This window comes from Phocoena phocoena, chromosome 3, assembly GCF_963924675.1.
Source record: "Phocoena phocoena chromosome 3, mPhoPho1.1, whole genome shotgun sequence".
NCBI lineage: Eukaryota > Metazoa > Chordata > Mammalia > Artiodactyla > Phocoenidae > Phocoena > Phocoena phocoena.
Window position 1 is genome coordinate 16,413,029 of NC_089221.1, and position 12,866 is coordinate 16,425,894.

At 35.5% G+C, this 12,866-nt stretch overlaps 1 protein-coding gene across 2 annotated transcripts in view; it reads right to left on the reverse strand.

The window, feature by feature from the left end:
- Window positions 1-1,022: 1,022 nt before the first annotated feature.
- Window positions 1,023-12,866, reverse strand: part of CDH18 (cadherin 18) — a 330,861-nt gene continuing 319,017 nt past the window's right edge. Inside the window, exons 10-11 of one of the 2 annotated variants that reach the window (XM_065874393.1) lie at window positions 10,143-10,394; window positions 1,023-1,784 (exon numbers count right to left, since the gene is read on the reverse strand). In XM_065874393.1, the coding sequence (XP_065730465.1) occupies window positions 1,294-1,784; window positions 10,143-10,394 (743 nt within the window). In that variant the 3' untranslated portion in view covers window positions 1,023-1,293. The remainder of the gene's footprint in view (window positions 1,785-10,142; window positions 10,395-12,866) is intronic. The other variant, XM_065874394.1, reaches the window with a different exon arrangement.

Sequence of the window (12,866 nt, forward strand, 5' to 3'; positions counted from 1 at the left end):
ACATAACCCTGTAAGTTAAGCAGGGAAGTCTTTGCCATCTCTATTTTGTAGTTTGGGACTCTGACTTTAAGAGACGTGTCTGAGAATAATAGGTGGGAAACTCCTATTTTTTTGCTCCAAGCCCTACACATTTTCTGTGGGTCTCAGACATAAAGGGCTAATCAATCAGTGAGATGGGGAAAGTCTGAGCTTCTATGAGGAATAAAGACAAGTCAATCATAAGTTTACGAAGTTTATGTAAGTTGGAGGATAGTCTTTTCAGACTACATAGTTATCATATGAGGTTCTTTTTTTTAAATAACTGCCATGTTATAAATAAGTAAATTAGACAAGTATAAACCAATCATCAAATATTTGACAACCAATTTTAGGTACAGGAATGATCAGAGTTGCTGACGTAAATGCACTAAAACAAATGGGGGGAAAATTATAGAGTTCTTCAATGTTTTGTACAGGATAAGGTTTGTAGGTTTTTTTGTATTTTTTTAATTAAATCTTTCCCTGACATAGATGATCTGAGTAAATTTTAAAACATTCATTCTATCCACTTAAAAAAGGGGGTTCTCCTGTTAAAATAAAGGGGGACAGGCAGGACAGAGACAGTAGTCTCTGTGATTCAGAGCAGTGCACAACTGGTGCACAGAAGTTGCATACATCATAGTGCAAGCAGCAAATCCCCATGCTCCATCAATTTCATATGGAGAAAAGAAGTGGGGAGGGCAAAGGAAAATGATACATACAAGTCCATGACAGAGTGGCCTGGTATATTGGAAATACCTCGAGTCATTTCAACACAAGAAAAAGCTAATGAGATGTGTCACAAAAACAGAGTGTGGGTCTCAAAAGTCCACCCAAAATAGTGGAAAAAGAGGTTGTGACTAACTTCACCAGTTTCATTTTACAGTGTACCACCCCTAGAAATCAGAGTCATAAGTGATTTGGAAACTTTTTGTTCAGTTTTGCTTTTGAAAAGAAATCACAAAATATTGAAACAAATATCATTGTTTGGCTTAATTCAGGTATTCTTCATTAAACAGTACACAGATTTTATTGAGCAATTGAAAATATACACAAGGAACAATAGCTTTTTCTCTGTATTTTTTTTTTTTAATTTGACTTTCTTCCCATTAAATAACCCAGTTTCGATCATGAAAAGGGCACTTGTTTCTACAGTAGCTGTGCTCTGCTTGCTCAGTTCCTAGTACTGTTTCCAAGCTTCTTCCTTGCCATTGCTGAGGTTATATCTCCACTTGCTCAGGAAGCGAATTCTAGAAGGTTGCAAGAATTGACCCCTTAAGTTGTTCTTTCAGATTCTATTTCTCCATAGAGTTCAGCTAACTTTTTAAACTCGGGTCCCCAGTCTCCAAGGTACTGATAATCCTGGTCTGATTGTGTGGTTGCTGAATCCAGCGAGCTGATGGACCCAGCTTCTGATCTCTGACCCTCATAGGCGTAAGTCTGCAGAGAGTCATAAGGCGGGACGCTGGGGTCTAGGTCGGCTTCAGCCAGTCTTTGCTTAATAAACTCCTGAACATCTATACTTTCCAGGGTGGAAAACGTCTGGTGCCTTGGGGTGAGTTTCACTTCCGGTCTGATATCTCTCCGGTGCTTGAGCTCCTCGGCAGCAGACGGATTCCTCAAGGCTGTGATGTCAAAGGCCTCCGTGTCTTCCTCGCCGCCGCCCTCGTCATCATAGGTGACCACGTTCTCCCGTACGTCCTCCTCTGAAATGATCAGGGGCTCTTTTTTGCTGCGTCTCAGGGTGATGAAAAGTACTACAATTGCTAAGGAAAAATGGAAAGAGGATGAAGGGTTAGAAAAAGAAGAAGGACATTCTTGGAGATTGGACATCAACAATCCCCAGCCACTATCATCAGCTACATTCCATTTAGGCTTACGTTGTAACACAGCCCTGATCTCTGCACTCTGTGAATACCACCATAAAAGATTTTAACATCTTGAAGAATGTAGAAAATGACTATCTATCTCTACAAAACATTGGGAATCGCTGATCTTCTGGAGAACTCTGTGATATTCTCATTTGCCAGGCTATGGCTTCAGGATTCGTGACCGGTGATGAAGTCTAATCATTCAGTCAGGGAAACAGATGATGGAAAAGCAATATGAAATTTTGACTGGAAAAATAATTCTGTATGGGAGTCAATCTACAGATACTTATCCTTCTAAGGAGTACACTAAAGGCAGGATATTTTAAGTTTTTGTAAAATAGGAAGAAGGAACCCCTATCGTTAACTCTTTCCTTTTGATGCTTTATAGAAAATCAAAGCAGGAATATTTTACATGGTACATCTTGTTTGTTCATTATCCTTTAGAATAATATTATCAGGCATTAATTATTGCACTTATCTATCAAGCTGCAAAAGATATTTTTTTTATTAATTTATTTATTTTGCTGTGTTGCGTCTTCGTTTCTGTGCAAGGGCTCTCCCTAGTTGTGGCAAACGGGGCCACTCTTCATTGCGGTGTGTGGGTCTCTCACTATCGCAGCCTCTCTTGTTGCGGAGCACAGGCTCCAGACGTGCAGGCTCAGTAGTTGTGGCTCACGGGCCTAGTTGCTCCGCGGCACGTGGGATCCTCCCAGACCAGGGCTCGAACCCGTGTCCCCTGCATTAGCAGGCAGACTCTCAACCACTGTTCCACCAGGGAAGCCCCCAAGATGTTATTTTATTTGTACATAATTTATGTTTCATAGGAATTTTTTTGTTTACACAATGCTCTTTACATAATATTTTAACTTAATCCTCAAAGCAGAGCTGGGGATTTCCTCATTTTTAAAATGAGGAAACTGAGACTCAGGAGAGATTACATGAGTAAATACCATGTAACTGTAAGACCACACAAATGGCAGGTGAAAAACCTTGGGCTGTAGTTTATGACTTTTCACACCAAAGATGATGATGTTTCCATTACCATATTAAACTTCATTATTTTAAAAATATAGAACAAGGAACTGAATGACCTGTTGGCCGTGTGTCTTAGGGCAACTTAGCCAAAAGCAGTGAATAGGTTCTTATTATCAATAATGTTGTAGCCGTTGAATAAATTAATAGAAATAGGTCTTGGGTATTTTGCGTTGGTGGTTTTTCAATAGTTTCAGATTACTCTATTTGATGGTATTAAAACATTACTAAATAGAAAGATATTTCTACTTTATGTCATTAGGCCCAATACCCTTTACTTTATCTCTACAGACTGTTTGCTTCTTGGTTAGCTGATAATTTAGGCTTTATGATAACAATTATATGGTTCACTAGTATTTAAAACATTCCTTATAATATAATAATCAGAGAGGTATATTCAAATGGAATGTAGGGTTGTTAGATTTAGCAAATAATGCAGGACACTTAATTAAATGTAAATTTGATATGAATAACAGCAGAAAATATATATGTATTATATATGTATAATATGAGATGAAACAACAAAAATACATGTATAATATATGTATTCATGCATATTACATACTATATATAATATATATGTGTAATATACAATTAAGTATGTCTCATGCAATGTGCAAATATTTTATGAACACATTAAGTATATATATTAGATATTTGTCCCAATATTATGCATAGGACATATTTATGCTATACATATTATAGCATAAGTGTGTATATATATATATCTCAAAAGTATGTTATAGCTTATACATATATATAGCTTAAGTATGTCCTATGTAATATATCTGTAGGTGTATGTGTATACATATACACACACAGAAACTCCTACAGATATATATTTTTTATACAAAACTCACATTTTTATACTGTATTTTGTCTATTTATTTATGTCTGTAAACTGTATTTTACCTGGAAATACTGATTATATGTAAGATTTAACAAATGGTCAGAAAGCAAGCGAACACCGGGTTACCTATTCTCTGACAAAGAACATACCTGACACCCTCGAATCCACCCTTTTACCCTTCCCCTCTAAAAAATAACTTATTTTCCTTTTATTGTTTCCTTGCTTATCTTTATAGTTTAACCCCTTTTTATGTATACCCATAAACAATACAGATAAGCTTTGCCTGTATTTGAACTAGATATCATAGTGTATATGTGATTTTAAGACTTGAAAATGTAGAGAGAAAGAGGAATAGATATTCAAGCCATAAGTGGAAAGGATAATTATGAGAGGGAAATCTACCATATGTGGAAAGAGGTGGTCAGAGTGTACTGGGAAGAAGCTAATTTTGCATACAGGAGGCAAGTGGGAACCTGTGGGAATAAAGAAAAAAACAGACAAAACATCTTTAGGGAGGGTCAGGGAATCATCTGGAAAAGTATGGAATAAGAGGATACTGCCTAAGTAATGGGGAAATGCAATGGGGAGATTATAGTAGACATGGGGAATTACTGAGTCACTGTGTTGGAAAGGGAGTGATTACAGAAAAAGCAGAAAATGAAATGTTGATGCTGCATGTGGCTCTGCTTCATAAATGCTCTGCTACAGAATACAGTAGTTTCCCATTCACGTTGCTTATACTTTCTTTTTGGGAAAAAGAAACAAACAAACAACAACAAAGAAACATTTCACTGAATGCCATCAATATGCATTTAATACCTTACTGTTTATTTTAGTGTAAATCCAGCCTACAGCTTTCTAATTCAGTGGCCCAAGCAGTATCCTCAAATAATGCACTCCATTCTACCAAGAGGTTTATATTTATCATCCACTATATATTTCTGCTCATCTTTATGATTAACTGAGGAGGCTGTTCTAGATCAAAACATTTATTTCTACAGACTGCCTAATTTATTATAGTAAAATTTCTTACTTTTGTCAATAAATTATTTTCCTTATATTGAAATGGTTGGTAGTTAATGCCAAGGGACTTTATGTGCATGTATAACAGGAAGAATGTGATCAATACTATTATCGAAGTATGGAGGTAATTTACATCCTTCACCAATATCAGTATCATATTTGCCTAATGAAACATAGTGGATAATGCTGGGTTTATTATTATGATAGCTTTTATTTGCTTATTTCCCCGAATTTAAGAAAATATTCCTGATATATATGTGTTGATTCAAAATATAGATACTAGGTAAGTTTGAATTTAGAGTTTTACATCTTTCTCTTTTTCTAGACAAAGAGAGTTACTTGTCAGTGACAAATGATTCCTAGATTTGTTACATAACTATTTATTATAAAGATCAATTTATAAATAGCCGTACAATCTGGGACACTTTTTAAGGGTGAAAGGGGATTTCGTTTATAATTACATCAGGACATCAGGACAAATACAGACATATGGTCCCTTTAGTCAAAGACAAATTCAAATCAATTCAGAGAAGAATGTGGAAGCATGAATGAGAAGGTACACTTCTAATGAATTTCTTTACAATCATGTTTGTTCAGTAGAGGTTTCTGGAGCAAATGGCACATAGCGGATACTCTGTAAACAATTCTTATGTGGATGAACAAAAGAATAATCTCTGTGAGAGTGATAATGTGGCACTGGGTTAAGTGAATCTTCATAGTAATAGTCTCACTAGGAAATAGTAATAGTCTCACTAGGAAAATAATTTTTAAATATTTTTAAAAATCAACTTACTGCTCCTAATAATACCAAACACCTAATTTTGCTTGAGAATATTTTTTAAAGTTTGAAAAACAAACTAAATATTTCCCCCAAAATCCCAAGGCCAAATTTATTTGAAGAGAATAAATGAAGATAATAATCATACATATAAATTTGAGAGTTAAATCCCTATTTACGAACTGGCAGGCAAATAAGCATAATCAAATGAGTCTCCCACAGTATATCAAACCATACATGTATAACAGGGTAGTACTTCTTTCAGTGGTTCATCTGGGAAAATGTAATATGATAGAGCCATGCTGTTATTAAAAAAAGAGAGAGAGAGAGGGGTACAGAGCTTGTCCTTTGTTCAAAATTATATTATAAATGATTTCTGGTATTTTCAAGTTTGATTACATAGTCTGGAATAAAATGAATTAATTGTAGTATTTTTGAGGTGTCTTTATTCTAATGAATATTTTATTCTTGGTTAGTATATGTCTTTCTCTTCTCTTTAAGTCTGGCCAGGATTTTAAACCCAAGTTCTTCTTTTTATATAAGAAAATTATAATGAATTTATTGTCAGTAATTTATTCTATTCATAAAGGAATTCAAATTTGTGGAAACAGTTTTCTCTTTGTTTTCTCCTATATTATATTTACTTACTTATATTATCATTTCAGTGCTTAGAGTACTAAGGGGCTTTGAGTTTTCATAACTAAAACTGACATACAACTTGCATTTGAATACATTATGTACTGACTCTTAACATACTCCCCCAAACTACTTTTCATAGCAGATTTGTTTACCCCTAAATATCACTTGATTCTTTTTTCATACCATCATATGTGAGTACTAAACTTGGTAGAATGAGGTGGCCCAAGTCAGGGAGATGATTTTGATTAGCTTCTGTAGCCATAATTGGTAATGACACTTCTCATTGAAACACGTTTTCAAACTCAGGGGAGCCCACAAGGTCATTTAAAATAGCTTTCATGGCAAGCAGGTTGGCAGTTATCTTCTCATCAATTCCACCTCCTCTCCTAGTTCCTCACTCTCCTCCCACCACACCCACCTTGATCCCCATTTATGATGAAATTTACATCCAAGAAGAGGAGCAAACTGTGTGGTGGATTCATCTAGGTCAGCGGATCATATGTGATGCATGGACTACAAAGGTAGCCTTCCAGAGGTCTGATGCAGATCCTGATTCAATCATCTCTTGCACTGGTTCACTCTACCAACAGTTCTGGTCCCTCTGACAAGTAATAGGGTGGGTTGGGAAAGAAATGTCAGATACCTGGGAGGGAAAGAGGACTCTGACAATCCCCTCCTCTGGCACCAAACTCTGATTGCATCATGATAGCTCACTCTAAATTCTTTTCTATCCATTCCTTGAATTGGATCTGAAAAGGTAATCCTGACAAAACATAACTCAACTCACAAGGTTTACATTTACCATTTAAAGTTAGGCCCTTTGGTTTTCAAGCACCCCATCTTCTGGTAATCAATATATACATAGATGGAGTCTGACCAAACTGTAAAATATTGAATCATATTTAACCTATAATAAAACATAAATAAGCACCACAGAAGTTTACAGATGACTCTAAGGTCATTCTAGTTGAAACTTTATTTTCATAGATTCAGAAATAGATGCAAGAGACTTCATGGGTCCTGAGATCACACAGTTAATTAGTGGCAAAACTGGGGCTGAGTTTCCACAATCACAGTCATGTTCACAAACAGCTACTAAGTAAAACATTTTTCAGTATTAAAAGATTAACTTAACTTCATGATTTATTTAGCTGTTGAGGTTGAATGCTATTTCAGAATTACAAGTTCTAAAAGTATTGCTACCTCTGATGTTGTTGATATTTTCCTTGAAACCTATGAGCTCACACATTAACCAACAATATTTCAAAACTGCAAATGACTCCATCCAACTCTGTGGGTCAGATATTTTCTGAATGACGATATAAACCCTTAAAATGCCATGAAAAATATAAATTACATTATAAATAGTGATTGTTTAAATCTAAGCTTAAGAAATTCTGCAACCTTTGGATAAAACTGTAAAGATACATTTGAGTTTCAATAAAAATTGAAAGAGCAAACATATCAAATAGAAACTTTGTTTCATTAGCCCTGAGGTACAGCATAAAATATAGAAATGTTCTCTTATTTACCCCAAAGGGGAAACATTTTCATAAAGTCAATTAAAGGGATGTATTGTTTCATGAAATAATAAAATGTTATTTTATATAGTACACCTGAATGTACCTTATATTGACATCTTTCAATTTTAAAGATTTTCAATTTTAGTATGCAAAAATAATTTTATGATGATAAAAGAAAACAAAAGCCAAAGGTAACATGCCTCCACCAGTTGAAATATCTTTCAGAATAAGGCCTCTGGAGGAACTTATAGTAGTGTCAGAGTGTTTGTTTTTGTTTTTATTTTTGTTTTAATGGAAGTAAAATTGACTTACGAAAAGTCACTGAGCTCTGTTATTTTCAGTTTCAGTTAGGAACCCTAGAGGGTTCAATGTTTATAGTTGTTTATTCTTCGGGGTTTTGTTCTTGTTTTGTTTTCCTTTTTGGTTTGTGATATTTTGGTTTTCAGTTTCAAAAACATAAAAGGTAATTTGTTAATTTCTAAAGAAAATAGCAGTTAATATATATATAAATAATCAATATATAAATTAATAAAATCAAGAAAGCCTGATTTTCCCAAATACCATCTCTATCACACTTTTGCAAAAGACTGTACTGCAGTGAAATAGTTTTTGTTATGGTGAATCAAACCTCCATATTCCAAGTTGCTAAGTGCAATTGATACTTTTTGCTACTGAATTTATTTAACTTTTGGGCAGCTTTGAACACTGTTGAATGCTCTGTCCTCCTTGATGCACTTATTTTCTTTGTTTCAGGATATTATACCTTACTAATTTTGTTCCTTGTTCTGTGATTTTTCCTTTGCTCTATGTTATCGCCTCCTTCTAGATTTAGTGATCACACTGGAGTTTATCACAGCTCAGTCCTAGTCTATCCTCTCTCTCTTTATAGACGCTTGCTGTGGTAACAACAACAAAATGCATTTCTGGTGTCCCCCAACCCAGGGAAGATCAGGGCCCATATTCAGCAAGAGATGAAAAGTCTTCTTTGATACTGTTCTAACTCAGTCTCATATCCAGTTTATCCAAGATCACTTTTTTTTTTTTTTTTTTTAATTTTTGGCTACTTTACTTTTAGCCCTTGGAAACTTGTTCCAAGAAAAGACACCATGTCATAAACATTAAGTATTTGTTCACTGACGTGAAATAATTAACACTGCAGTTTTCACATGGAATCTCAGGTACTTCCAATAAGCATTCAGTAAAGATTTTGGTAAATATTTCCATCCTGTGATTTGCAGCCTATTACCCAAGATCACTTTTGATTTCACCTAAGACATCTTGGTACTATCAATCTTTCTTCAGCTCCATTTTAAGTATACTGGTCCAAATTATGCTATATCTGAGTGAGACAAATGTGTCATATTTCTAGTCAGTTTGCCTACCTGCTCTCTTTACCAGCATGAGATCTGTTCTCCACTTCATTCATAATCATATTTTTTCAACATGCAAATTTCATGATGGGACGCGCCTACTTTCAACTTCTCCTCAAACTCCTAGAACAAAGCCCACCATTTTTGCCATTTTACCCCAACCTGCCTCGACCCTGCCTAAACATCCTTTCTACTCAATCTTATTCCACCTTGATCTCCACTCCTCTGTACGGGTAATTTGTCTTCTAACCCAGGAACAAAACAAAGGATATTCCTTGCAAAAATATCTGTGTCTCAAAGTACATAGTTTGTTTGTTTTCCTTATGTATGCACAGTAGCAAGAAAAGAACAAAAGATAAGGCTCCTAAGAGAAAACTAGAGGGAGAGGACACACTGGAAAATATATATATGTACCCATTTTAAACTATAAAGCAAAAGATTATTTACATCTGCCTTTCCTATAAAAAAATCTGGATTTCCTTTCTTGTTTTGTATAGCAATTCTAAAGAGATTATAGTAATATTAGTTTCAAATGTAGTTGAAAATTATTTTATATTTAATCCTTTAAAATTCAGCTAAGATTGATGATAAACTCATTTTAGACTGATAGAAATTTCTACAAGAAATTTATTCCTTTTATTTGGTGGTTAGATTCATTTGCAGAGTAATGTCACTTATGTTCTTTGAAATAAATTGTAAATGCCCTTTCAATAGGAAATTTAGAATATTTAATATCAATTCTTTCTAAAATAGGTCCTTTCCAAAAAGATTTCTCTTATTGTATCCCTTCTTTTAATATTTCAAGTCTTTCATCACATTTGAACCAAATCATTTCCAGATTAACTATGGTATTGAGAAAGTTAATTAAAGGAAACAGCCATGTCTTGTTATCACGTAAAGCACTACTAATTCCAAAGTTTTGTCAAAATGACTCTCTCTCTCTCTCTCTCTCTCTGTCTCTTTTGCTCTCTTTTCTAACGCGCCATTGTAGGGTACACTCAGAATCGTCATCACACATTAACATTTAGAATGACTTACCTAGGAGAATGACAACACACAGTAGAATAGCGATTAAGGCTCCTGTACTCAAGCCAGCCGAGGACAGGAGGGCTTCTGCACGGCAGGTCCGCACGCGCCCGTCTCTCTCGCACGCACAAACCCTGATGGTGAGGGTACTGCTGCTGCTGAGAGAGGGGATTCCACCGTCAGAGATCATAATGGGGAGGTAATACACATCCTGAATAGTTCGACTAAATCTCCTCCGCCTTGTCAGAATGCTGGCTGTGTTATCTATGACAGACATAAGCAGAACAACATGGACTTAGTAAAGCCGCCATTAAAGATTCACAGTTCCTTTAATGGATAAAATGGGCATGTGCGATTTCTTTTCCGTTTATGAAATGGATAAAGGAACGTGAAGGGGAGATTATTAACCAGGGACTAAAACTCATTCTCAAATGGAGAAACATATATGAAAATTTAATAGGGCCTGGACTGAAGGGGAGGGGAAATAGTGGATGACAGAGGAGGAAGGAAGCGGTAAGCATTTGGGGCATGGGCATAATAGCCAAAGGATTGAAAAGGATACATGGATACCAGACTTCGGGGTGAGCCAGTGGTTCCTACCACAAACCTGGTGACTCTGAATATAAGTGATAGAAATAGACGGCTATATTTTTAGCGAACTTTGGGTGAGGTTAATGTACAAAAATGTTTAAGTCGTTGGTACAGATAATGTATTTATGAAGACACCAGATCAATTGATAAACTATTTTAAACTTGTGATTTGAAGCACTCTTGTTATAGTGGGCACACCATGGGTAAGTTAATAATGAATAAAATAGTTAATTTCATTTTTTATGTGCTTTTAACATACTATGTACTATAGTAAATGATTGCATGAGGTATTTTGATCAGTCCACACAACCCTATAAGGGAGAACATGTTAAATTCCTTACATTTTAGGGAAAATCATTTTTATTAGGAATAATAATTTTAAAATAAATAACCTCAGTCCCAGAGGATAAATTGCCTCAAATCACAGAGCTAGTGAATAATCAAGCTACAACCCCAATACATTCTAGAACCCTGCTCAAAACCAGGATGTCATACTGCCTCTACTCCACCAGTTCACTTCCAATTGGTATTGATGCCTCAGGTGCACATAGGAAATGTTTATCTTAGCATTGTCAGTCCCCCTTCCGTGTCTGTTAGCTAAAGGAACCTTTTGGTGCACACTTGGACGTGCTGCTCAGAACCCCTGCATGAAGTGACTTGTTGCCTGAACTGTAGATTGCCACCTGGCCCAAGGTTACACTTTTCTGGAGCAACACATAGCCAATGACTTATTGCTGCAAGGTTATAAATATCAAGCCGCCTCTGCTGAATGCAGAAAATACTGAAGGGCAAGTTTAGTTCCAGAGCTTTCCCACGGAGTCAGCCATGGACACATTCAAATTGCATGGCAGCTTAATTGCTCACTCTGCCTTTCTTTCTTCCACTCCCACTGTGGTCCACAGATGTCGATCATGAGAGCACACTCCAATAAATATCCTGCCCCCTAAACTCCAATCCAGAGCCTGCTTCCCTGATCATCCAACCTGTGACTACACATCTGAGTTAATTACTTTTCACTAAAAAGTCAGTAAATCATTAGACAATTGCTTTTAGGTATTCTTTTTTTCCCATCAATTTCTCTTATTCTGAAAATTGGAATTTTTAAAATTATGAGTATGTTTATGATAGCCATGATACAATACCCTATAGCTATATTCTCTTGGTTGTACATTGCCAAACTAATGCAACAGAAAGATAATGAATATTTCAAATATTCAATATAATGCAGGTAATAAAGCATGAATAATACACATTATATACGTAAATTAAAATTATATACACACATATATATGTATAAGAAGATTTGTTATAGAACATAAATAAATAATCTAATAAGTTATTTAAAATATTTTCTCACCTGGAAGAAGAGAAATTTAAAGAAAAGTGTGTCAATTGCCTACTCTGAAGCAGGTTTCAGAATGATGGGGAAAAAGGAGAAACTGCATCATGTGTGTTTTTAAGAGTATAGCTATCACAGGTACTCTCCTGGAAACCTGACCTTTGAGTAAGCACACCTATCAGGTGTAGGATGTTGCTTCATGATTAATATAAACTTGCATATATGCACAATTCCTTAGCCTAAGGAAAAGGTTTGAACTTGGGCTCATAGGCACAAACACGTTTGAGAATCTTACTGCTGGTCCTCTGAAGAAGAGATGTAAGACACTGGTCTCTGGTCTCAGTAAACATCATAATGTGTGGAATGACATGATAACATGCAGGGGTAGATGGGGACTCTCTTTCATGGCTCTAGCCTCGTGTCCACTTTACATTCTTAATCTGGAAGCATGTTCTTTTTCAAGATAATTATTGGAAATGCAATCAGAAACATGAGAAACAAGAAGAAAGCCTGAATATGTTTCTAGTGCATTTTAAGTTCTCAAATAGAAAGCTCTCACACGTGGAGACATGACAATATTCTTTCGCTTTTCCAACTGAAGGTTTGACTTTTGAAAAGAAAAGAGGATTCAGGAAACAAAGAGCTTCCTAACCAGAAAGGCTTAGCACAGCAGAATAATGAACTCTTGACAAGGGGTATTGTGTATCTCCCTGGAACTGCAAAAAATGTACTGGGCAGTAGGCTCACTGAACTTGAACAAGAAAACTTTGAAATAAAATGAAAGAGATAAGAAGATATATATATAT